The sequence below is a fragment of the Podarcis tiliguerta genome, assembly GCF_965153285.1.
Source record: "Podarcis tiliguerta genome assembly, chromosome: 18".
NCBI lineage: Eukaryota > Metazoa > Chordata > Lepidosauria > Squamata > Lacertidae > Podarcis > Podarcis tiliguerta.
This window is the reverse complement of record NC_139551.1, coordinates 270,230-293,943: the sequence shown is the minus strand read 5'-3', so window position 1 is coordinate 293,943 and position 23,714 is coordinate 270,230. Positions and strand designations below refer to the sequence as shown.

Sequence of the window (23,714 nt, the reverse complement as noted above, 5' to 3'; positions counted from 1 at the left end):
TTGCAAAGCGCGCAGAGAACTCTTACCTTGTGCATATCACAGCCTCTGGAAAACACGGCAGAGTGTCTGTCCCCATCCCATCCCGCCAATCTGTCCGAGGCAGCGGTTTAGTCTACATAAACCCGTAATTTTGAGCTGCATGTTTAACCAATGAATCATGCCAATGCTAAAAAGGGAAAGCTACCATTATAGCAAAACTGGGCAGCCAGGGGGTGGGTGGGGGAATAAAAGGCACATTTCTGCAAGTGAACCACTTTGGCCCAGTAAGTTCTTCCCTGCTAAACTGGGGTTTATTGCCGCCCCCTCTGGAGGAGGCAGAATCGTCACACAAGCAACAGCCTCAAATATCTCATCCCAAAAAAAACCCCTCCATCGACTCACACACTTTATTTACAAATATGGGCCTTTCTGTCCCTGCCGACAGAGATGGGAGATTTCTGAAGGCCCCGGAGTTGTGAAGGGCAGAGATCCCAAAGCTATGGCAAAAGGAAACCGAGAACTCCTCCAGGCTGCTGAAAACATGACGGGTCCACTATAGAGGAACTCCAGAAGCTGCTCTGTACCAGCTCAGACCATTCGCTCCACCCAGCTCAGTATAGTCTACACTGACTGGCAGCAACAACTCTCCTCGATTTCAGACAGGAGACCACTCCCACCCCGACTTGGGGTTCCTGCGGACTGAACTTGGGACTGCCTGTCTGCAAAGAGGATGCCCCACTCCTGAGCAACTTACTTGATTTGTATGAGAAGGGCAGTAAGATTCTAGTCCTCATGATTGTGCCTGAAGGACTGGTTTAAACAGGAAGCTGCTGCACAGAGTCAGACCTCTGGTTCACCTGACGCTCAGCATTGTCTACACTGACAGGCAGCAGCTCCACCTGGAGATGCCTGGGATTGAAGATGGTGCCTTCGAAGGCAAAGCAGGTATCCTAGCACCCAGCTATGACCCTTGATCATCTTGGTCTCCCTCCTCTGCACACCTTCCAGCTTGTCAACATCCTTCTTAAACTGTGATGCCCAGAACTGGAGATAGGATTCCAGGTGTGGCCTGACCAAGGCTGAACAGAGTGGGACTAGGGCTTCCCTTGATTTGGACACTAGACTTCTGTGGATGCAGCCTAGAATAGAATTTGCTTTTTTTGCTGCTGCATCACACTGTTGACTCATGTTAAGCTTGTGGTCCACTAAGACCCCTAGATCCTTTTCACATGTCCTGCTAGTGAGCCGGGTTTCTCCCATCCTATATTTGTGCATCTGGTTCTTCCTGCCGAAGTGCAGAACCTGACATTTGTCCCCATGGAAATTCATTTTGTTTGGGTCCAGTTCTCCAGTCTGTTGAGGTCACTTTGAATTCTGATTCTGTCTTCTGCGGCGTTGGCTACCCCTCCCAGTTTGGTGTCATCTGCAAATCTGGTGAGCATCCCAATTCCTTCATCCAAGCCGTTTACAAAGATGTTGAACAATAGGCCCAGGACAGAACCCGACAGCACCCACTTGTTACTTTTATCCAGGATGATGAGGAACCATTAATGTGTACTCTTTGGGTTCAGTCGGTCAACCAGCTACAAATCCACCTAAGAGTTACCGTACTTCATTCAACCCCCATTTTACCAGCCTCCTCACCTTTCCCGGTAGCGATGTCACGCTCTGGGTCTTCTTTCCCCTTTCTGAAGATGGGAACCACATTTGCCCACCTCCGGTCTGTAGGGACCTCACCTGTCCTCAAGGAATTCTCCCAGATCATAGACAAAGGCTCTGAGATTACACCCGCAAACTCCTTTAGCACCCTTGGGTGCAGCTCATCAGGCCCTGGAGATTTGAATTCACTTAAAGTAGCTAGGTGTTCCCATATCACCTCTTTTGACAAGTTAACGCAAATTTTTGCTTTTCAAAAGCAGACAACTCAGCTTAGGTGGACTCACACTATTGTAAGATAGCACCTCTCTCTCACACACACACAAACAAACACACGGAGAGAGATCACAACCATTAGGCCTGGGCCTAAAATATTTAAGGAGCTTCCCTTTGAAAGGCAACAGGACCACCTTTGTCTGAGTGCTGTATTGTGTTACAGCAGCATCGCTAAAGTCCAGAGCTTCCATGCTCCATTTCACTACTAAAAAGGCTTTTGAGGGCGTTAGGAAACAGAACTAAGCACACACACACACACACACACACAAGAGGAGGACTTTGTAGACATGAATGGATTTTTTTTTGGAAAAAAACAAACACAGACCCAAACAACAACAGTAAGGAAGGATTTGCTAATCCCTGTGCAAACATTGGGCAGTTCAGTGCCAAGGGCACAGGGCTGTGCATAGCTGCAGCACAGTGTTTTACAGATTGCAACTGCTTCACTGATTATCTGTTAATTATTCTATATGATTTATGCTGTAGTTGAGATGTTCTATTGTGCTCTCTCATGCTATTGCGATTTATTGATTGTGAGCCGCTTTGGGGTCCATTGGAATGGAAAGCAGCATAGAAATATAGGAAATCATATCAAAAGGAATCCTACACTGATCATGTCTGCATAGGTTGTGTATAAGAAGGCTGCTGAGTTGTACGTTTTCCCCATCTGCAGACTCAAAGACTAGGTGGTGGTGTCAGTTTCTAAATACCTCATCGCAGGTCTTAGTCAGAACAAAGAGAAAGAAACACATAGCTTTTTTAAAACCTAGAGCCTTGAATATGAATGCTCGAGATCAGCCATTGAGGGGCTGCTCCCACCGCCCCGTATGTGATATGAACCCAGGGCCTGCAGCCAAGATTGCTGCCCCGCTCAATACTTCCACAGAGGGAGTGAAGCCACAGAACTTCCCTGGCAAGTCCTGGGGCAAGGTCAGAAATCAGATGTCTAGCACTGCACTCTCCCAAAAAGGTCCCCACAAAGAAATTTAAGATCTGGAGTCTCCTCGACCCATGAAGTGCAATAAAAGGGTGGGTAACTGAGGGCTAGAAGCAACGACTCAAGCGGTTTATTCATACTCTGGATTATTCAAGCGAACATCGTCCATGAATCACTCTTTTCCTCAAAAAAGTGGTGTCTGCTTGAAGTTTCAGCCACCAGATATGTGCGTCTTCTTTTTCATACACACTTCAGCAGACAGCGTGTAACCCTCTTTCAATTATTCAGGGAGACAAATGTTTAAGGTTGTGTGGCAGGTCTGAGAGCCCAGAGGCCTGGCGCTCTGCCCCTATCACACAGCCCAGACGCTTCGGGGTTTGCTTTGAATGACACAGAAAACTGAGTCAACCTCTGAAGGGGGGGGGGGGGCAGGCGGGAGAGAAGAAATCTCTTTGTTTAGTCAGCTAGTCATCCTCCAGACGCAGAGAGCAAAAGGCATGGCTCACTTTGGAAGAGAGAGGAAGTTATCAAGAACATCTGCAGCTGAAAAATGCAGAGGGGAAGCGGGGGGGGGGGGATGGAGGGGAGAAGGCAGCCTTGGAGGCTCCTGAATCAAGGGGCCTCCTCCAAGTTTGGAAGAAAGAAAGTGGGGACTCCCCCTGCCTTCCGCCCCCCCAAGCAAGAACCAGCACCTCTGAAGTCGGAGGTTAGGAAAGATCTCGCAGCGAGAGGTTGAAAGCAAGCGAAACCATGCAGAAACTTTTAAACACTTTTTTCCCACAGCTGACAGCCACACACAGCCACCCAAGGTGTCTGCTTATCAAACTGAGAGCACTGGGGTATTTAATCCACATCCCATCACTTCCTCAAGCCAGTAGAGACAAGAACTCTCTCCATCTTGTTCTCATGAACACCTTGAGGGAGAAGGGAGGGTTAGAGGTGGCAGCTGCACGGCTGGCGAGTGGGCAAGGGTGGAAACCTCGCCAAAATCCTATTTTGAAAAATACAGTCAAGCATTAGAGGCCTCCTAACCAAATTTATTGGGCATTCCTCAATTCAAAACGAAACAAAACCCTGCTTTCCCTCGCTGCACAGAACATCGATAAATGAGGCTCTCCTTGTGTGTTGACACCCGCCTTGCCTCAGAAGCACCTGCGCCATAAATTTAAAGCGCACCCTGCCCCAAATTAAAATTCTGGAAACTGTAGTTTGCCCCTCACAAAACTACAATTGGCTAGATTCTAAGAGTGCGTCCACTGAGCCACACTAGTGTTGTGTCCCGTCCGTCCCCCACTCCCCGCACTTTCGCCTTGACAGGAAACTGTCAAGAAGTACAACCTCTTCAAAAATAGAGCTTGATATTTCTGGTATTTCTTGCCCTAACTTATCCCCCACAGATTGGGGGGGGGGGGCTGGTATGTGCAGAGGGGGTGTGAGGGGAGGGGAAGAGAGAGAGAGAAATCTGTTAGTTACAAAGTTGACGCAAGGCGCAGAGCCTGCTGCCCAAACCACATAAGGGTGTGAGCGCTCTGCTCTGCTGCCTCATGATATCATCTTCGGACGCGCACCCAACCCCACCAGCCCCAAAAATCTCTGCTCTCTTGAGCGCTGGTGAGCAAATTCCAAACAGACACACGGGGGGGGGGGGCAGCTAGGAGAGCAGTGGTGCCAACTGGCTGTTTTCAGTTCTTCCTAGGTCTGCCGGGGGGGGGGGGGAATAAACAAAATCAGACAGCACCACCAGCCCTTTCCTACCACTGTAATAAATCCAGTCACTCTGAATGGCGCTCCGAATGGGGGGGCGGCCCTATTAGTAATGCATCCGCGAGGCAAAGTGATGCAAGATGGCACAGCCCCCCCCCCCCCGCCGCCAAAGGGGGACTGCTCTCCAGAAACCGGGATCCGTAGCCCAAGGCTGCTGGCGGGAGAGCCCAGCCACCAACTCCCAGCCTTAATTGCAGGGAAGGGAGAAGAGTCGCCCCAAAATCCTGGCAGGAAGCGGCAGGATCTCCCAGGTTGTACACACCAGGCCCAGCCCCTGAAACAGAGGCAGCAGCAGAAGGGCTCCAAAATGAGGCCACCTCTTCCTTCCAGCACAAGGAACCAATAAAGTGGAGCAAGAGGTAAAGATGCCGTCACTCGCACTCAGCCCAGATCCGCATGGACAAAAAAAGATATATAAAGGCAGCTCACAGGGTCCCTCTCTGGATAAGCAACCTCAAGATGGGTAGTCTTGAAAATAATAATAATAATAATAATAGGAAAAGTACAGCGTCCAACTACCTGCAATGCCCCCCCCGTGCCCCCAAAGCTCTGGGCTTTCAGGTAAATCCCTCACCTTGGGATCCAGGACTGACCAAATAAATCACTGTATCACACACGGTATGTACTGAAATTATGGGATTCACTTCCACAATATGTCGCGATGGAGGACTCTAAAATAACAACAGGATTGTAGAGATGGAACCCCCAGCAAGGCAGGAATTTTTTGCCCAATGTGGGGCTCGAAAATTACCTTGTTTTCTTCCCCCTTTAATGTGGTGATTTTATATTTCTCATTGTTGTAAAAACATTTCCCATTGTTTTTAAATCTACATTTCATAGTATACTTAATGTATCATGTATCACTCTGTTTTCTTCCCTATCTTCTCTACTGGTAATTGACCGAGAGAAAGCAATCAAAATATTATACGCACACAGTGCTTTTTTCTGGGGGGACGTGTACCCCTAAACATTATGTGAATCTTTGTACTTTTGTCTGTTTATTGTATTTATTTTTCCCAATGTGAACTATAAAATGGTGATTTCCTGGAGTCAAAATGAAGAGTCCCCCTAAACATTTTTTTTAGAAAAAAAGCAGTGTATATAATAATATAGCAAAATATAGTATAGTACAGTATAGTATAGCATAATGTAATGCAATGTTATATTATATATACACACATATATGTTATACACACTCAAACATATATCGTACCATATATTATATTACATTGTGTGTGTATGTACTGTATAACACAATATATACATTATATATACACACCTATGCACATATATATGCGATATATACTCAACCATATCATATCATACCTTACATTTGTATGTACCCTATAACATAATATATACATTATATATATACACACATGTACATGTAATATACACACAAACATATTATACCATACCATATTATATATATATGTGTTCCCTATAACATATACCATATATATATATATATATATGCTTTCGTAGATTTTCACGGGTACAGGAATGCAGGTTTTGGTGTCCTCGGGTGTCTTCCCGTGTAAAAGTTGGGGTGTCTAGGCGACGTTTCGACGAGGTCTCACTCGTCATCTTCAGGCTGGTGCTTTCGGCTTCTTGTTACTGGAACAGAGCAGGATCTCAGTGTTTGAGTTCCTATAAATACTGTTGAGGAGGTGTGGTGTATAGCCTCCAATGTTCTGGGCAGAGAGGAGGTTCCCAGGCTAGTGTGCCTTTTCTTCTTTTGTTCCTTAATTACTTGAGGGATATCTTGAGTGATTTCTTGAGTGATTTCCTGAATCCCACTTAGGTGGGTCATTAGGTGTGGATTAGTTGCTAAAGCCTTCGTGTCTTGAACTCTTGAACTTTGTGAAGAGTTTTTCTGAGAAGATGGCTGTACTGCACTTGGTTGTGCTCTGGCTTGGCTTCGTGTATAGGGGCGAGCTGTGGTTTTGTGGCCTGTGCCAGCCAGATCTGTGTAGGGATTGCAGGGGGGTGCAGCATCCGGAGGTGCCACCCTGGTTTGGCTACTGGATGGTGTCTGTAATTTATCTGTGGAGAGGGTCTGGGTTTGGGTCTGGTGTGGTTGATTGGTGATGGCGTTCTGTGTGCCTCTGGATCTGGTGTCAGATTTTGTGGGGAGGGCTAATTTCCAGATGTCTGGCAAGCGGGATGTGTCGTCACGCTTGTTCATGTTGTGAGGGTGTTTCTCTATCTCGATGGCTTCCATGATTATTCTCTTGTGGTGATGTTCCATGTTAAAGAGCAATTTGGAATCTGCAAAATTAATTTCGTGTCCTGTTTCTTTCATGTGTTGGAAAAGAGAGGAAGTTTTTTCTTCTTTTTTGACGGCATTCTTGTGTTCTGCGATCCGTGCATTTATTCGTCTGTTTGTTTGTCCAATGTACGTGGCTGGGCAGACTTTGCAGGGTATTTCATAGACCCCTTGGTTTTCCAACTGAATTTTATCCTTGGGGTTTCTGAGGATATTGGCTATTTTTTGGTTGGTGCAAAAGGCTGTTTTGATATTGTGTTTATGGAGGATTTTGCTAATTTTATCTGTAGTGCCCTTGATATAAGGAAGGAGGGCTATGCCATTGTTTTCTTCTGTGTCTTGGTTTTTGGGGGGTGTTTCTTTTTGGATTAGCTTCGTAACCCTGTTTTGCTGGTATCCATTGGCAATTAACACATTTGAGAGATTCTGTAACTCAGTTGTCAAGTGGTCTTCGTCAGCCAGGCGTTTGGTTCTGGAGATGAGAGTCTTGGCTACGGAGTTTATTTGTGCAGGGTGGTGGTGTGATTGTGCATGTAAGTAGCGGTTGGTGTGTGTTTTTTTCCGGTAGATAGTGTGTCCTAGGGAGCCATCAGGTTTTTTGTAGATTAGGACGTCAAGGAAGGGAAGTTGGTTGTTGGCTTCTATTTCCATAGTGAATTGTATTTTGGGGTGTAGGCTGTTGAGATGTGTGAGGAAGCTATCCAGTTTTTCCTTCCCGTGTGGCCAAATTACAAAGGTGTCGTCAACATATCTGAGCCAAAGTTTGGGTTTGTGTTCTGACTTGTCTAAAGCATTGGTTTCAAAGTGTTCCATGTACAGGTTAGCGATGACCGGTGAGAGGGGTGATCCCATAGGTGCTCCTTCTATCTGTTTGTATCTTTGTCCATTGTGGATGAAGTACGTGTTGGTTAGGCAGTGGTTGGTCAGGTCCAAGATGTATTCGGGGGGATTGTATTTGTTTTGAATGGCTGTCAAGGCTTCATTAATGGGCACTTGTGTGAAGAGAGATACAACATCGAAGCTCACAAGTAGGTCATTGGGTTGTAGGTTTTGCTTCTTTATTGTTTCTATGAACTGGAAGGAGTTTGGAACGTGTGAAGAGATGGATTCTGCATAGGGCTGAAGTTGCTTGGCGAGAAATTTAGCGAGATTTTGTAGAGGTGAGCCTATGGAGCTGACTATTGGTCTGAGTGGTGTTCCTTCTTTGTGTATCTTGGGGAGGCCGTAGAGTTTGGGGCATCTGGATGATTTTTCTCTGGGGATGATTCTTAGCTGGATTTCTTCACTGATAGGAGAGGCTTTTATTTTGGATTTGGTGGTTTTTTCCAGATAGGTGGTGGGATCTGTTTTTATAGGTTGGTAGGTAGGGTCTTGGAGTAGATTTGATAGTTTTGCTTGGTAGTCCGATGTGTTCATCACAACAGTGGCATTACCTTTGTCTGCTGGGAGAATGATTATGTTGTTGTCTTTCCTCAGGTTGGTGAGTGCTTTCTGTTCTTCTTTGTGTAAATTGCTTCTGGGTGGTTTGCTGGAGCAGAGGATGTTGGTGACTTCAAGTCTGATTTTATTGGCTTCATCTGGATTGATTTTGGTTAGGCTAGCTTCGACTCCGCATATGATGTTTTCCGTGGGGATGCGTCTCGGGGCGACTGCAAAGTTGAAACCTTTGGAGAGTACTTTGGTTTCAGTTGAGGTGAGGATCCTGTCTGATATGTTATGTACTGTTTGTTTCATGGGTTGTTGTGGAGGGTGGCTGGGCTTCTGGCGTTTCTCTAGTTTGTGGAGTTTGTTGGTGTGTGTGTCTGTCTTGTGTGAGGTCTCCGTTTCAGCTCTCCAGACGGCTAGTTGTTTGCATTTGTCCCAGAGTGCAGGGTGGATTTTGTTACAGAGTTTGAGGTGAAGAGTGAGTAGATCTTTGTTGGTTTGGTTTAGTAGGTATCTTTTCTTGTGTAGTTCGTTTCTGATTAGAGATAGTTCAGTTCGTTTCAGGATCCTTTCGGTAGCTGGGGTTTTAGAGTGGAATTTAAGTTGGAAGCATGTGGGAATTAAGTTGTTGTCTCGGCAGTTGCGTAGGAACAAGAGATCACATAAGATGGTGGCTCTTCGGATTTCTAGTTTCTCGTAGGTCAAGAAATCACTCAAGATATCCCTCAAGTAATTAAGGAACAAAAGAAGAAAAGGCACACTAGCCTGGGAACCTCCTCTCTGCCCAGAACATTGGAGGCTATACACCACACCTCCTCAACAGTATTTATAGGAACTCAAACACTGAGATCCTGCTCTGTTCCAGTAACAAGAAGCCGAAAGCACCAGCCTGAAGATGACGAGTGAGACCTCGTCGAAACGTCGCCTAGACACCCCAACTTTTACACGGGAAGACACCCGAGGACACCAAAACCTGCATATATATATATATATATACACACACACACACACACCCAGAATGTCCCCCCCACCCCAAGCAACCCCCCCCCCAAACTAGCTCAGCAAACGTGTCTTTGCTGCCCCCTTGGACATAACATTGGGGGTGGGGGGGAGCTAAGCCCCGCCCCCTCGACCACATGACACGCCCCCCATTTGAATGGCACTTCCTTTCAACTTCTTTTGGGGAGGCTCCCTCAGGTATTTTACTGGGGGGGGGGGAGCGTGTGTGGAAGAGAGCCAAGGGGCCTCGGACCTGGCTTTTTATTTATTTATTTTATTATTATTATTATTATTATTATTATTATTCTGGGGGGGTGTCTTCTAAATGCCCCCCCCAGGAGAAAACTCCTGCAGCCTCAGTTCCCCACCCAAGGGAGGCGCCTTCTTAGAGGTGGTACACGAAGCTGGGGGGGGGGGGGAGAAACATTACCTCAGAAACCCCCCTAAATCACCTCAGAAACCCCCCCCAAACTACCGTACCTCAGAACCCCACATCACAGAAATGACCTCAGAAACCCACCCAAATAACTTCAGAAACCCCCAAATTTAACTCAGACCCCCCCGAATTACCTAAAAAAAAAACCCCAATCACCTCAGACCCCTCAAATCCCCTCAGAAACCCCGCAAGTTAACTCATAGCCCCCCAAACTACCGTACCTCAGAACCCCGCCCCACAGAAATGACCTCAGAAACCCCACATTTAACTCAGACCCCCCCTGAATTACCTCAGACCCCTCAAATCCCCTCAGAAACCCCACAGGTTAACTCACAGCCCCCCAAGCTACCGTACCTCAGAACCCCGCCCCACAGAAATGACCTCAGAAACCCCCCAAGTCGCCTCGGCGCCCCCCTCTCTCCCCGCGCCCTACCTGCGAGCGAGGCCGGCGGCTCCTCCGGTCTGGCTCCCCGCGGCTGAGAGGCGACGGCCGGGAGCCGCCTCGCCCCGCCCTCGCCCGCTTCCCGCCCACCGCGGAGGCGGCCACTTCCGGGTTGGAGGACGCCACGGCGCAGGCGCGGAAGAGGGAGCCGGAAGCGGAAGGCGAGGGACGGCCGCGCAGGCGCAAACCGCCAGGCGAAGCCCGAGCGCCGCCCGGTGCCCTTCCTCGGCTGGGAATGGTTAACTCAAGAGGGGATTTGGGTGAATTAGTGATTCTTCAGAAATACACAAAAGAGATATGGGGATTTCATTCTGTCAAAAAAAAATTGTATTAAAAATTTATTATTATTACTATTAAAATGTTATATGGATATTTTTTCCAGAAACATACAAAAACACATGCCCATCACTAAGTATCTTATTATTTTGTGGTTTAAAATAATATATATTTATTTGCATCAGCCGTCAGCCATAGCAATAAATCAACAATACGATATTCAAAGAATAGAAATAAAAAGTCAATGATGTAAAATACATTTTAGGGTTTTGAATCAAGTCCAATAATGGATCTTATTCTAATTGCCCCAGCCAAAAAACCTTGCCACCTTTGCTGTCAGCTGGTCATCTTGATCTGCCAAGAGAAAGGACACTCTGGCAGTGGCTGAGCAACCCAGAATGGACAATAAAAGAGGGTTTTACATCTTGATTTTATTCTGTGAACCGCCCTGAGACCCCCAGGTATAAGGTAAAGGTACCCCTGCCCATACGGGCCAGTCTTGCCAGACTCTAGGGTTGTGCGCTCATCTCACTCTATAGGCCAGGAGCCAGCGCTGTCCGGAGACACTTCCGGGTCACGTGGCCAGCGTGACATCGCTACTCTGGCGAGCCAGAGCCGCACATGGAAACACCGTTTACCTTCCCACTAGTAAGCGGTCCCTATTTATCTACTTGCACCCAGGGGTGCTTTCGAACTGCTAGGTTGGCAGGCGCTGGGACTGAACGACGGGAGCGCACCCCGCCGCGGGGATTCGAACCGCCGACCTTTCGATCGGCAAGCCCTAGGTGCTGAGGTTTTACCCACAGCGCCACCCGCGTCCCAGCCCCAGGTATAGGGCGGTATAATAATAATAATAATAATAATAATAATAATAATAGTTGTTGTTGTTGGGTCGTTTAGTGGTGTCCGCCTCTTTGTGACCCCCTGGACCAGAGCACGCCAGGCCCTCCTGTCTTCCACTGCCTCCCGCAGTTTGGTCAAACTCATGCTGGCAGCTTCAAGAACACTGTCCCACCATCTCGTCCTCCGTCGTCCCCTTCTCCTTGCGCCCTCCATCTTTCCCAACATCAGGGTCTTTTCCAGGGAGTCTTCTCTTCTCCTGAGGTGGCCAAAGTCTTGGAGCCTCAGCTTCAGGATCTGTCCTTCCAGTGAGGACTCAGGGCTGATTTCCTTAAGAATGGAGAGGTTGGATCTTCTTGCAGTCCATGGGACTCTCAAGAGTCTCCTCCAGCACCAGAATTCAAAAGCATCCATTCTTCGGCGCTCAGCCTTCTTGATGGTCCAGCTCTCACTTCCATACATCATTACTGGGAAAACCAGAGCTTTTACTATACAGACCCCCAGGTATAGGGTGGTATAATAATAATAATAATAATAATAATAATAATAATAATAATAATAGTAAATAAAACAGGCCAAAAGAAGACACTGTTGCAGCCAGACTTTGCAGTGATAGAGTGTAGTGCTTTAATACAGAAATTCAATTTAATACAAAAATTCAAGCCGCTTAGCAGAGAGGGCGGCTTCAGCTGCCGGCCCCTTGCTGTTGGGTTTGGGATGAGAGGCCTGGAGTGGGGCCAGCCCGGGGGTTTGGGCCTAGCCGAAATAGAGCTGCTTCATCCCCTCGACCCCTTGGGCGTCTTCAAAGACCTTCTGGCAGCGCAGGGAGGCCTCTTTGCCAACATCGGCCGACAAGTCCAGTCCGTGCGCGACAGTCCTGGAAGAGGAGGAGGAGAGTGTGAAGTGGGAAAAGAGAAGCAAACAGGCTCATCTCTTTGCAAAAGATCTAGCAGGAGCCATTGCTAAGAACATGATGTCCTGACGGCTCAGACCGACCAACGTTCAACATTGTCGCTCCAACCAGGTGCTTCCTCGAAGGAAACAATGGCAAGGGCCCTATTATTTCTCCCCAGCTTCTGATCACTGAGGTCCAGCTCCGAGGGCCTTCTGGCGGTTCCCTCCCTGCGAGAAGTGAGGCTGCAGGGAACCAGGCAGAGGGCCTTCTCGGTGGTGGCACCCTCTCCCATCAGATGTCAAGGAAATAAACCACTATCTGACTTTTAGAAGACATCTGAAGGCAGCCCTGTTCAGGGGAGTTTTAAATGACTGATCTTTTGTCGTGTTTTGAATTTTATCGTGTTTTTAATATTCTATTGGGAGCTGCCTGGTGTGGCTGGGGAAGCCCAGCCAGAAGGGTGGGGTATAAATAAATTATTATTTAGTATTATTATTGGTTCCATTGCACCATTGTGGCGAATGACCATTCAGGGAACTCCAACCATACCCAAAGTACACCCAAGGAAAGGGGGCATGTCCCTTCAATACAGTGGGTCTGCTCTGACTAATCCCTTCGTTTCCAATAAATAAATGAGTTTGCAGCCGGCCTCTGCTGAATAGCATCACGTGGATGAGCCTAAATCCTCCGTTTGAAGCCGTTTGAGCCTGTGGGCCACCTTGTGGCAGTGAGTCCCGTAGGTGAACGGGCTGCTGAGTGAAGAACAGCTTACTTCTGAAGCACTGAGCGACCAATTCTAGTACTTATGAGCAAATGAGAAGACCCTCTCTCTACACATTTGTTTCCTGCAATTTCTGTCTTAGTGTTCCTTCTAAGCCGGTTCCAAAAAGGCCCACAATCTCACTGTTTGGTAAAGTGAATCTCCAAGCAAAGCAGCTATTCTACTTTAGCAGGAGGGGAAATGGGACGTCATATTTCTGTCTCATTCTTTGAAAGTTTGCGTTCCCAACACGGAGAAAGTCTGAATTCCCAATAGGATTCACAATCTCCCTCAGCCCCTTAAGAACCTGCTTCTTCCTCCTCCTCCTCCACCCAACCAAACAGGAACAAAGTGCCTTAAGTAAAGGTAAAGGGACCCCTGACCATTAGGGCCAGTCGTGGCCGACTCTGGGGTTGCGGCGCTCATCTCGCTTTACTGGCCGAGGGAGCCGGCTTACAGCTTCCAGGTCATGTGGCTGACATGACTAAGCCGCTTCAGGCGAACCAGAGCAGCGAACGGAAACGCCCTTTACCTTCCCGCCGGAGTGGTACCTATTTATCTACTTGCCCTTTGACATGCTTTCGAACTGCTAGGTTGGCAGGAGCAGGGACTGAGCAACAGGAGCTCACCCCGTCATTGCGGGGATTCGAACCGCCGACCTTCTGACCGGCATGTCCTAGGTTCTGTGGTTTAACTCACAGCGCCAGCCGCATCCCTTAAAGTGCCTTCGGTTCTTTTAAAATGTGCTTTTACTATAAATACCTTGGCAGCTCAGCAGCCACCTCCAAAGATGTCTCCTCCAGCTCCTTCGTGATGCTCAGGCCCTTGGCGTTTTCCTTGGCGTGCTCCGGCAGGGCTCTGCGCAGCACTTCCTGAGTGGTGGCCAAGGCCCTCTGCAACTCGTCTGCAAGTCGAGGGAAGAGATTCAGAGATGCTCTTAGGTGGCAGGCATCAAACCAGGAACCCTCCCCATTGGAAAGCAAATTCTTGAAGAGGATTGTTCCCGGTTGCCGCAACTCCTGCCCTCGAAGGTCTTGTGAGGGCTGTTTCTTGGACCAAGCTGAAACTGCAAATCTCCCTTGCTGTCAGGGTGGATAAAAATCAATGATTTTCTAAATTTAAATCAGATTTTTTTTTAAAAAAAATTAAATCGGATTTTTAAAATAAAATGCTTTTGGAGGAAAAATCTGCTCCCTTTCTCTTTCCCCAATCTTCTCGTTCATCCTGCCTGCTTTCTGCATCACCTGGACTGGGCTGCTGGCTGCCACAGCAGTTGCCCAGGTTATCTCCCATACGGGGTAAACCTGTTTGTAACTGAAAGCCTAAAGCCTGCCTTCAGGGATCACACTGTGCTCTGCCTAATCGTGAGTAAAACTACTTTTTGTTCCTTGTGAAGAAGGCGGTGGTGTCTTTATTCTTTTAGGGGGGATTCAAGGGGTCTTACCAGGAAAATATTAGAACCCATTTCAATCTGGACAAGCCAGATGGAATTGCTTATTGTCTTAAGAAACTCACAGGAGTTTGCAACCAGCTTTCTGCTGCGTAAGAAGAAGAGAAGAGTTTGGATTTGATATCCCGCTTTATCACTACCCAAAGGAGTCTCAAAGCGGCTAACAATCTCCTTTTCCCTTCCTCCCCCACAACAAACACTCTGTGAGGTGAGGGGGCTGAGAGACTTCAGAGAAGTGTGACTGGCCCAAGGTCACCCAGCAGCTGCATGTGGAGGAGCGGAGACGCGAACCCGGTTCACCAGATTACGAGTCTATCGCTCTAAACCACTACACCACACTGGAGAAGGCACTCTGCTAGGTGCTTGCACCCTCAACATTCCCGCAAGCAGATGCTTCCTGACGCCACGTGGGGCTGAATCCCGGAGTCTCTGGCCTTGAGAAGAGGCATACCCACTCCCCTACCTAGAAACTGGCTCTTGTCCTCGCCCAGGTAGATCTTGTTCACCGGCAGCTCGTGTCTCGCCGTGTCCAGGGCGGTGGCAAAGTGCCTGTATTCTTCTTCGAATGCCGGGCTCTGCTCAGAAACGGGAGCAAGAGCTTCGAGCTGGAAGCCAGGGGGGTGGAAGGAAGGAGAGACGTCAGCCGCAGGACACAACCAAGTACAGAAATGTCCTCCGATCTGCCCCCTGGGAAGCGGGAAGCCCATACCTGTCTGCCCAGAGACTCGGAGAGCTGGTGGTCCTTTCTTAAGCGCTGCAGCCTGCGCCGTTTCTTCTGGGCCTCCGCCTGCAGCCTCGCAGCCTCCCTGCTGAGGGTTAGCAAGCTCCTCTCGGATCGCGCTTCCAGGAGGGCGGTATTCTTCTCCATCTGTTTGCGATGCAAGGTTGTCAGGTTTCGAACACGCGTCCACAAAAGGCAAGTGAAAGAAGAAGTATTTAGTGCAGGGGCTTTTAAAGGGGGGACGGTTCTCCCTCCTCCTCCTCCTCATTTATATACCGCGTTATATTTTAAAGGGGAAATATCTCAAAGCCATTTACAACACATTAAAGCAGCATATGGAGCAATCCAGAATAAAACAAACTCAATCTTCAAGGGAGATATTTCAGATCCTTCTCTAAGTGACGTTTTGCCACCAGCTCTCAAAGTAGGGAGGAGACTCTTGGTCTTGTACCTTCAGGGAGGCATAGGTCAACAGAAGTGTCTCCGATTCCAGCATCCGGATCAAGTCCTCAGAATCAGGAGAGACCTGGAAGAAAACAAAGCCGATTCTTTATTAAATGTGTGGGAAACTGTCGAGAAAAGCAGGGAGGAAGGGCCAATCTGCTGCAATTCTCTTTACACGCTTAAGAAAGTATAGCACTGCCATTTTTTAAATTATAGAAACCGTAGGTCCCAGATGATGATGATGATGATCATTGAGCTATGAATTGCCTTCTAAACCGGCGTCTCAAAGCGATTTACACATAAGATAATTAAAGACAACTAAAAGCACAAAAACACCAAATGCACTCAAAACAAGACAAGTGGACCCTCGTGGCCAAGACCGGCTCAGCCGTCTGGGAAAGTTTACCGCAACCAAAACGCCTCCCTGACAGCAGACTTGAGAGTATCTGTTTGACAACAGCTCAACAAGAACTTGTAGCCCCTCACTAGAAAATAAAATCTGCATTCAGTGTCTCAGTATGACTCACCAGGCTCTGTTTTTCTCGGGGGGTGGATTTTAGGTGGTGTTTCGCACTCGATGCTTTGGGGCAGCTTTTGCCTAGAAGTGGCAACCAGAGAAAAGACAAACACAGTCACATTCCAGTTAACAGTCAAAAGCCGATAGGAGACTGGGCTGCAACTGGGAAGGAGGGAACCCACAAATGGCTGCGACAATGACACACACCCCCCCCCACTTTTTCCGTTTAGTGTTTTCCTGTGCTTTGTATACCTGAAGGAGCGCCTCCACCCCCATCGTTCTGCCCAGACACGGAGGTCCAGCTCCAAGGGCCTTCTGGCTGGTCCCTCCCTGCAAGAAGTGAGTCTACAGGGAAGCAGGCAGAGGGCCTTCTTGGTGGTGGCACCCTCTCCCATCAAATGTCAAGGAAATAAACAACTATCCGAAGGCAGCCCTGTTCAAGGAAGTTTTTTATGTTTTGCGGTTTTGTTGTGCTTTAAAATATTCTGTTGGGTGCCTTGGACACATCTGGGGGCGGCTAAACTAAATTCGGGGGCGCCGGGCGGATCTTTGCACCCCGGCAGCGCATATGCTAAAGACGTCTCTGGGGGAGAGCTCAAGGCATCTTGTCCTGGACGAAAGGAGTTGCCTTAAATATCCCACATGGGGGGGGGGGGAAGGTATCATTGAACCCCTGCGTCTTCTGCGGGACATGCCACCCCCCCCCCCGAGAACCACGCAGAAGCTCTCTCGGTGAGGGGGAGAGAAGAGACCAGCACCTCTGCAACCAGTTCAAGGCTGTAACTGGAGGGAACACACGTACTTTTGATGGCAGAGACCTCCAGTTCAGGCCGGGATCTTCCGTGGCTCTCCACCAGAGTGGACTGCAAAACTTCGTGAGGGTCTAGAGGAGGGGAGGAAAACCCCATTATACTTGGTCTCTAAGGTGCTAATGGACTATATATATATATATTCCAATTCTCCTGGTTTGCCAGAGCGGCTCCCAAGTGGTTTGCATGATGGAGACAAATAAACACAGACCAAAATTAGAAACGGCTGAATTGAAGCCGCAAAGAATAGACATTGTCTTTGAAGAGCCAGTTGCACAACGAAAGCGATGGGGTCCTCATGTATTCCAGGAGGAAATCACCAACCCAGTTTGCCTTCTCATAGAATCCTAGAGTTGGAAGAGACCACCAGGGCCATCGAGTCCAACCCCCTGCCAAGCAGGAACCACCATCAGAGCACTCCTGACATATGGTTGTCAAGCCTCTGCTTAAAGACCTCCAAAGAAGGAGACTCCACCACACTCCTTGGCAGCAAATTCCACTGTCAAACAGCTCTTACTGTCAGGAAGTTCTTCCTAATGTTTAGGTGGAATCTTCTTTCTTGGAGTTTGGATCCATTGCTCCGTGTCCGCTTCTCTGGATCAGCAGAAAACAACCTTTCTCCCTCCTCTATGTGACATCCTTTTATATATTTGAACATGGCTATCATATCACCCCTTAACCTCCTCTTCTCCAGGCTAAACATGCCCAGCTCCCTTAGCCGTTCCTCATAAGGCATCGTTTCTCGACAGATTTAACCGTGTCGGAAGGACATGTGAACTTGCCCCCAAGAAAGGCAGGTCCGCCCCAGAGAGCCCCTTCAAGATGCTTGACCCCCCCCCCAAAAAAAACTCACCAGCTGTGGCTTTGGCAGCAGCCTGGAAAGGAAGAATAAGACACGGCAAGTTAGGCATGGGCTGTTGTGTCATGGTTCAGGAGTGTGAGTTTCACTCCAGCAATTGGACAAATCAAAATAAAGGGGTTTACACCTCTCCCCACACCCACCCGAAGCACGTTTTGGTGGAATTTATTTCAAGGATTATTATTACTAATTAGATTTATAAACTGCCCTTTGTCATAAGATCCCAGGGCGGTTCACAGAAGAAAACATGGGATAAAAACAAGTAAACAATTAAAAGAAAACAGCAAAACAGTGATGGCCCCCTTCTCACAGACACATTTAAAAGACTGAAGAGGAACAAACCTCCTTAGAGAGTAATCCACAAACAAGGAGCCACAACCTGTTTATTAGTGATTATTTTACCAAAGACTTCTCAAGAGGAAGTGAAGCACAAGCCTAAAGCAGAAACGCCAAAAAGAGGAATTTCACCTCCAGACCTCACCTTTCCGGATCCTTTTTGATAGTCCAGGTATCGCGAGGGCACGATTCTTGCCCCTAAGGAGGCAGAAAGGAGGAAAAGTGTGAAATGGGAAGAGGCAAGGTGCCTCTGAGCATGTCAGGAGCAGCTTTTCCGAAGACTGCGGCAGGAGGGGGGCAAAGTGCCCCCCCTCTCTGGAACGGCAGTGTGCCTCTTGCTCCTGTAGCGCCCCTTGCCCTCCCCAATGGGCATAGCCGGGGGGGGGGCAGCTGAGCACTCAAAATCAATAAAAATACTGAACTAGCTGAATTCTGCCTCCCCCCAACATAAATCATGACTATGCCCAGGCAGAGGGCCTCCTCGGTGGTGGCTCCCACCCTGTGGAACGCCCTCCAATCAGATGTCAAGGAAATAAACAACTGCCTGACTTTTAGAAGACATCGGAAGGCAGCCCTGTTTAGGGAAGTTTTTAATGTTTGATGTTTTGTTGTGTTTTTAATATTCTGTTGGAAGCAACCCAGAGTGGCTGGGGAAACCCATCCAGATGAGCACGGTATAAATAAATTGTGGTTATTGTTATTATTTTTATTATTATGTGCAGAGACCTCTGTCCCCCCCCGCGCATGTGCAGCTCCTCCCCCCCCCAGCATGCGCATCACACTTACCCCCATAATCCCCCCATCATAAAGGCCTTATTTTATATTATAATTATATGGATCTTCTGCCCTTGTTCAGGGGATCTCAGGGCAGCTTACAAAACAAAGCAAACAAATGATTAAGAGAAAACAGCAACGAGCAACTAGGGAAGAATGGGAAGCCAAAATTGCTGGATTATGCCCAAATATGTTTTATTTATTCATTTATTTTCTACACCACCCTAAACCCGAAGGTCTCAGGGCGGTTCACGTGAAATAGCTAAATGGCTAAAGTAACCGGGAATCTAGAAGATAAAAGACTTTTAAAAAGTATTAGGGGTGGGATTTATAACCTATCTAGGAGGCCGTTGTAAACAAATTAAAACGTTAGCTGGCCTTTTGAAAAAATCACTTGTAAAGTAGTGAAGTTTGTGGACAATTAAGAAAAATGTAAATTATGGAAACTGTATTGATATGTAAACTTGGAAAAATGGTCATTAGGATCCATGTAAGGGATGGGAGGAAGTCAAGCGATTTAGAGAATGTTGCGAAAGGATTATAGAAATAATTTGATGCAAAACTGTACATATAAATAATTTTATAAATATATAGATAATTTGTTTAAATTATGATATAAATAATGTGTTGCAAAAATTGTATATATAAATAATTATATAAATATATAAATAATTTGTATAAATCATGATATAAATCATGTGTTGCCAAATTGTATATATAAATAGAGGGGGGAGTCCAAGATGGCGTCCTTAGTAGAAGCACTGACTAAAGCTCCGCAGCAGTTGTGCAGTTTTTATTAGTTTTTATTAGTTTTATCAGTTTTTATTAATTTTATCAGTTTTTATTTAGCTTTTCTCGGCCTCAGCATTTGATCTACCACATTTGGCAGCTGTTCCTTAACTAATCTACAAAGGAAAAGACGAAGGACGCCGAGAAATAGGGAGCGGCTGATAGTGGAGGCGAGTTCTGCTTCATTTTATCTCCTGGCACAAGCCCTATTACTTTGCTGCAGGAAACCATCCCGATTTATTAGTCATTTATAACTTCTTTGAGGGGGACGAGGGTACTGGAGACAGCCTCGGTATTTCTGCTCGCAAATATAAGGGGGAAGGCACCACAGGACAGAAGCGTTAGCATGAAACCTTGCTTGTAAAACAACCCTCCCCACCTTCTGAAGGTGGGAAACTGGAAGATAAACACAATCCGTCTTGTGACTGAGCCAATGAAGCCCAAAAACCCAGGACTAAGAGATCCCAGCAAACTGCTCTCAATTACCATTTTTTCCACGCTCAACATGGTCCTTACAAGAAAGAACTATATGGACCTGGGAATTGCACCAATGTCACCTCAGGGGGAGTGGGAGCCCCGAACGAAGCAAAGTAAAATTACCAATTACTTCCCCCCCAAAGAAGGGAAGAAGAATCCACAGCACGAGAGCACTCCCAAAGAAATGGCCCCTACTGTGCTGGATTGGTCAATACAACGCAAAGACTTGCAAACTGAGCACAAAAGACCAGATTACTCCAGGAACTGGGCGCAGGAACTGGACCTAGCTGAGGACGCCTGGATGACCAATTCTCCCAACCCCAATGACCTCGAGCACCAAAAATCTACTCAGAATCTCAGGGAAAACCAGCAAGACCCCCAGAATCCCAGGGAAAACCAGCAAGACCCCCAGAATCCCAGGGAAAACCAGCAAGACCCCCAGAATCTCAGGGAAAACCAGCAAGACCCCCAGAATCTCAGGGAAAACCAGCAAGACCCCCAGAATCCCAGGGAAAACCAGCAAGACCCCCAGAATCTCAGGGAAAACCAGCAAGAGCCCCAGAATCTCAGGGAAAACCAGCAAGACCCCCAGAATCTCAGGGAAAACCAGCAAGAGCCCCAGAATCCCAGGGAAAACCAGCAAGACCCCCAGAATCTCAGGGAAAACCAGCAAGACCCCCAGAATCTCAGGGAAAACCAGCAAGAGCCCCCAGAATCTCAGGGAAAACCAGCAAGACCCCCAGAATCCCAGGGAAAACCAGCAAGACCCCCAGAATCCCAGGGAAAACCAGCAAGAGCCCCAGAATCTCAGGGAAAACCAGCAAGAGCCCCCAGAATCTCAGGGAAAACCAGCAAGACCCCCAGAATCCCAGGGAAAACCAGCCAGACCCCCAGAATCCCAGGGAAAACCAGCAAGACCCCCAGAATCTCAGGGAAAACCAGCCAGACCCCCAGAATCCCAGGGAAAACCAGCAAGACCCCCAGAATCCCAGGGAAAACCAGCCAGACCCCCAGAATCCCAGGGAAAACCAGCAAGACCCCCAGAATCTCAGGGAAAACCAGCAAGACCCCCAGAATCCCAGGGAAAACCAGCAAGACCCCCAGAATCCCAGGGAAAACCAGCAAGACCCCCAGAATCCCAGGGAAAACCAGCAAGACCCCCAGAATCCCAGGGAAAACCAGCCAGACCCCCAGAATCCCAGGGAAAACCAGCAAGACCCCCAGAATCCCAGGGAAAACCAGCAAGACCCCCAGAATCCCAGGGAAAACCAGCAAGAGCCCCAGAATCTCAGGGAAAACCAGCCAGACCCCCAGAATCTCAGGGAAAACCAGCAAGACCCCCAGAATCTCAGGGAAAACCAGCAAGAGCCCCAGAATCTCAGGGAAAACCAGCAAGACCCCCAGAATCCCAGGGAAAACCAGCAAGAGCCCCAGAATCCCAGGGAAAACCAGCAAGACCCCCAGAATCCCAGGGAAAACCAGCAAGACCCCCAGAATCTCAGGGAAAACCAGCAAGACCCCCAGAATCTCAGGGAAAACCAGCCAGACCCCCCAGAATCCCAGGGAAAACCAGCCAGAGCCCCAGAATCCCAGGGAAAACCAGCAAGACCCCCAGAATCTCAGGGAAAACCAGCAAGACCCCCAGAATCTCAGGGAAAACCAGCAAGACCCCCAGAATCTCAGGGAAAACCAGCAAGAGCCCCAGAATCTCAGGGAAAACCAGCAAGACCCCCAGAATCTCAGGGAAAACCAGCCAGACCCCCCAGAATCTCAGGGAAAACCAGCAAGACCCCCAGAATCCCAGGGAAAACCAGCAAGACCCCCAGAATCTCAGGGAAAACCAGCAAGACCCCCAGAATCCCAGGGAAAACCAGCAAGACCCCCAGAATCTCAGGGAAAACCAGCCAGACCCCCAGAATCTCAGGGAAAACCAGCCAGACCCCCAGAATCCCAGGGGAAACCAGCAAGACCCCCAGAATCTCAGGGAAAACCAGCAAGAGCCCCAGAATCTCAGGGAAAACCAGCAAGACCCCCAGAATCTCAGGGAAAACCAGCAAGAGCCCCAGAATCTCAGGGAAAACCAGCAAGACCCCCAGAATCTCAGGGAAAACCAGCAAGACCCCCAGAATCTCAGGGAAAACCAGCAAGACCCCCAGAATCCCAGGGAAAACCAGCAAGACCCCCAGAATCTCAGGGAAAACCAGCCAGACCCCCAGAATCTCAGGGAAAACCAGCAAGACCCCCCAGAATCTCAGGGAAAACCAGCAAGAGCCCCAGAATCTCAGGGAAAACCAGCAAGAGCCCCAGAATCCCAGGGAAAACCAGCAAGACCCCCAGAATCTCAGGGAAAACCAGCCAGACCCCCCCAGAATCTCAGGGAAAACCAGCCAGACCCCCAGAATCTCAGGGAAAACCAGCCAGACCCCCAGAATCTCAGGGAAAACCAGCAAGAGCCCCAGAATCTCAGGGAAAACCAGCAAGAGCCCCAGAATCTCAGGGAAAACCAGCCAGACCCCCAGAATCTCAGGGAAAACCAGCCAGACCCCCAGAATCCCAGGGAAAACCAGCCAGACCCCCAGAATCCCAGGGAAAACCAGCAAGACCCCCAGAATCCCAGGGAAAACCAGCAAGACCCCCAGAATCTCAGGGAAAACCAGCAAGAGCCCCAGAATCCCAGGGAAAACCAGCAAGACCCCCAGAATCCCAGGGAAAACCAGCAAGACCCCCAGAATCTCAGGGAAAACCAGCCAGACCCCCAGAATCCCAGGGAAAACCAGCCAGACCCCCAGAATCCCAGGGAAAACCAGCAAGACCCCCAGAATCTCAGGGAAAACCAGCCAGACCCCCAGAATCTCAGGGAAAACCAGCAAGACCCCCAGAATCTCAGGGAAAACCAGCAAGACCCCCAGAATCTCAGGGAAAACCAGCAAGACCCCCAGAATCCCAGGGAAAACCAGCAAGACCCCCAGAATCTCAGGGAAAACCAGCCAGACCCCCAGAATCTCAGGGAAAACCAGCCAGACCCCCAGAATCTCAGGGAAAACCAGCAAGACCCCCAGAATCCCAGGGAAAACCAGCAAGAGCCCCAGAATCCCAGGGAAAACCAGCAAGACCCCCAGAATCCCAGGGAAAACCAGCCAGACCCCCAGAATCTCAGGGAAAACCAGCCAGACCCCCAGAATCTCAGGGAAAACCAGCCAGACCCCCAGAATCTCAGGGAAAACCAGCAAGACCCCCAGAATCCCAGGGAAAACCAGCCAGACCCCCAGCAAGAGCAAATCATGTGTTGCCAAATTGTATATGTAAAAAGACATTGAAGAAACAAGAACAAGGACGAAAGAGCGGTGCTCCCGAGCATGTGCCGAGCGCCGTCACCTCTCTGCTTGGGCCGGGCTCCCGCCTTCTCCTCGGACGCCAGGCCGGGCTCCGCGCGGGGAGCAGCGCCGCTCCGGAGAGGCGAAGAAGCCGCCGCCGCCGCCGCCTCCCTTCCCGCCATCGCCCTCCGACCAAAAGCCCGCCAAGAGACAGCGAGACGGAGGAAGCCGCGCGGCCAGAGCGGCGTCTCATAGGCGGCGTCACGTGGC

At 48.7% G+C, this 23,714-nt stretch overlaps 2 protein-coding genes across 10 annotated transcripts in view; both read right to left on the bottom strand.

Moving 5' to 3' along the window:
- MYO9B (myosin IXB) overlaps positions 1 to 10,289 on the bottom strand; it is a 51,824-nt gene extending 41,535 nt beyond the window's left edge. For 6 of the 9 annotated variants that reach the window (XM_083421323.1, XM_083421326.1, XM_083421329.1 and 3 more), the window contains exon 1: positions 10,175 to 10,287. The gene's annotated coding sequence lies outside the window, so the exon portion shown is untranslated. Of the gene's footprint in view, positions 1 to 10,174 lie in introns of all 9 variants that reach the window. The other 3 variants (XM_083421324.1, XM_083421328.1, XM_083421320.1) reach the window with 1 other exon arrangement.
- Positions 10,290 to 11,902: 1,613 nt separating this feature from the next.
- Positions 11,903 to 23,635, bottom strand: HAUS8 (HAUS augmin like complex subunit 8). Its single transcript, XM_083421839.1, has 10 exons — positions 23,506 to 23,635; positions 18,236 to 18,288; positions 17,749 to 17,770; positions 16,889 to 16,969; positions 16,097 to 16,167; positions 15,577 to 15,651; positions 15,114 to 15,272; positions 14,868 to 15,009; positions 13,717 to 13,858; positions 11,903 to 12,176 (listed from the first exon to the last, which is right to left on the bottom strand). The coding sequence occupies exons 1-10, from the start codon at positions 23,624 to 23,626 to the stop codon at positions 12,056 to 12,058; spliced, it is 987 nt and encodes a 328-aa protein (XP_083277965.1). The 5' UTR covers positions 23,627 to 23,635; the 3' UTR covers positions 11,903 to 12,055.
- Between the last annotated feature and the right edge of the window lie 79 nt (positions 23,636 to 23,714).

Bases quoted from the DNA above. Each gene is read 5' to 3' on its own strand.
- HAUS8 (XM_083421839.1), bottom strand. From the start codon at position 23,626: ATGGCGGGAAGGGAGGCGGCGGCGGCGGCGGCTTCTTCGCCTCTCCGG. The intron at 16,970-17,748 runs GTGAGTTTTTTT...CCCCTCCTCTAG, and splicing joins TGCTGCCAAAGCCACAGCTG to ACCCTCACGAAGTTTTGCAG. The intron at 15,652-16,096 runs GTGAGTCATACT...GTTTTCTTCCAG, and splicing joins CCCGAGAAAAACAGAGCCTG to GTCTCTCCTGATTCTGAGGA.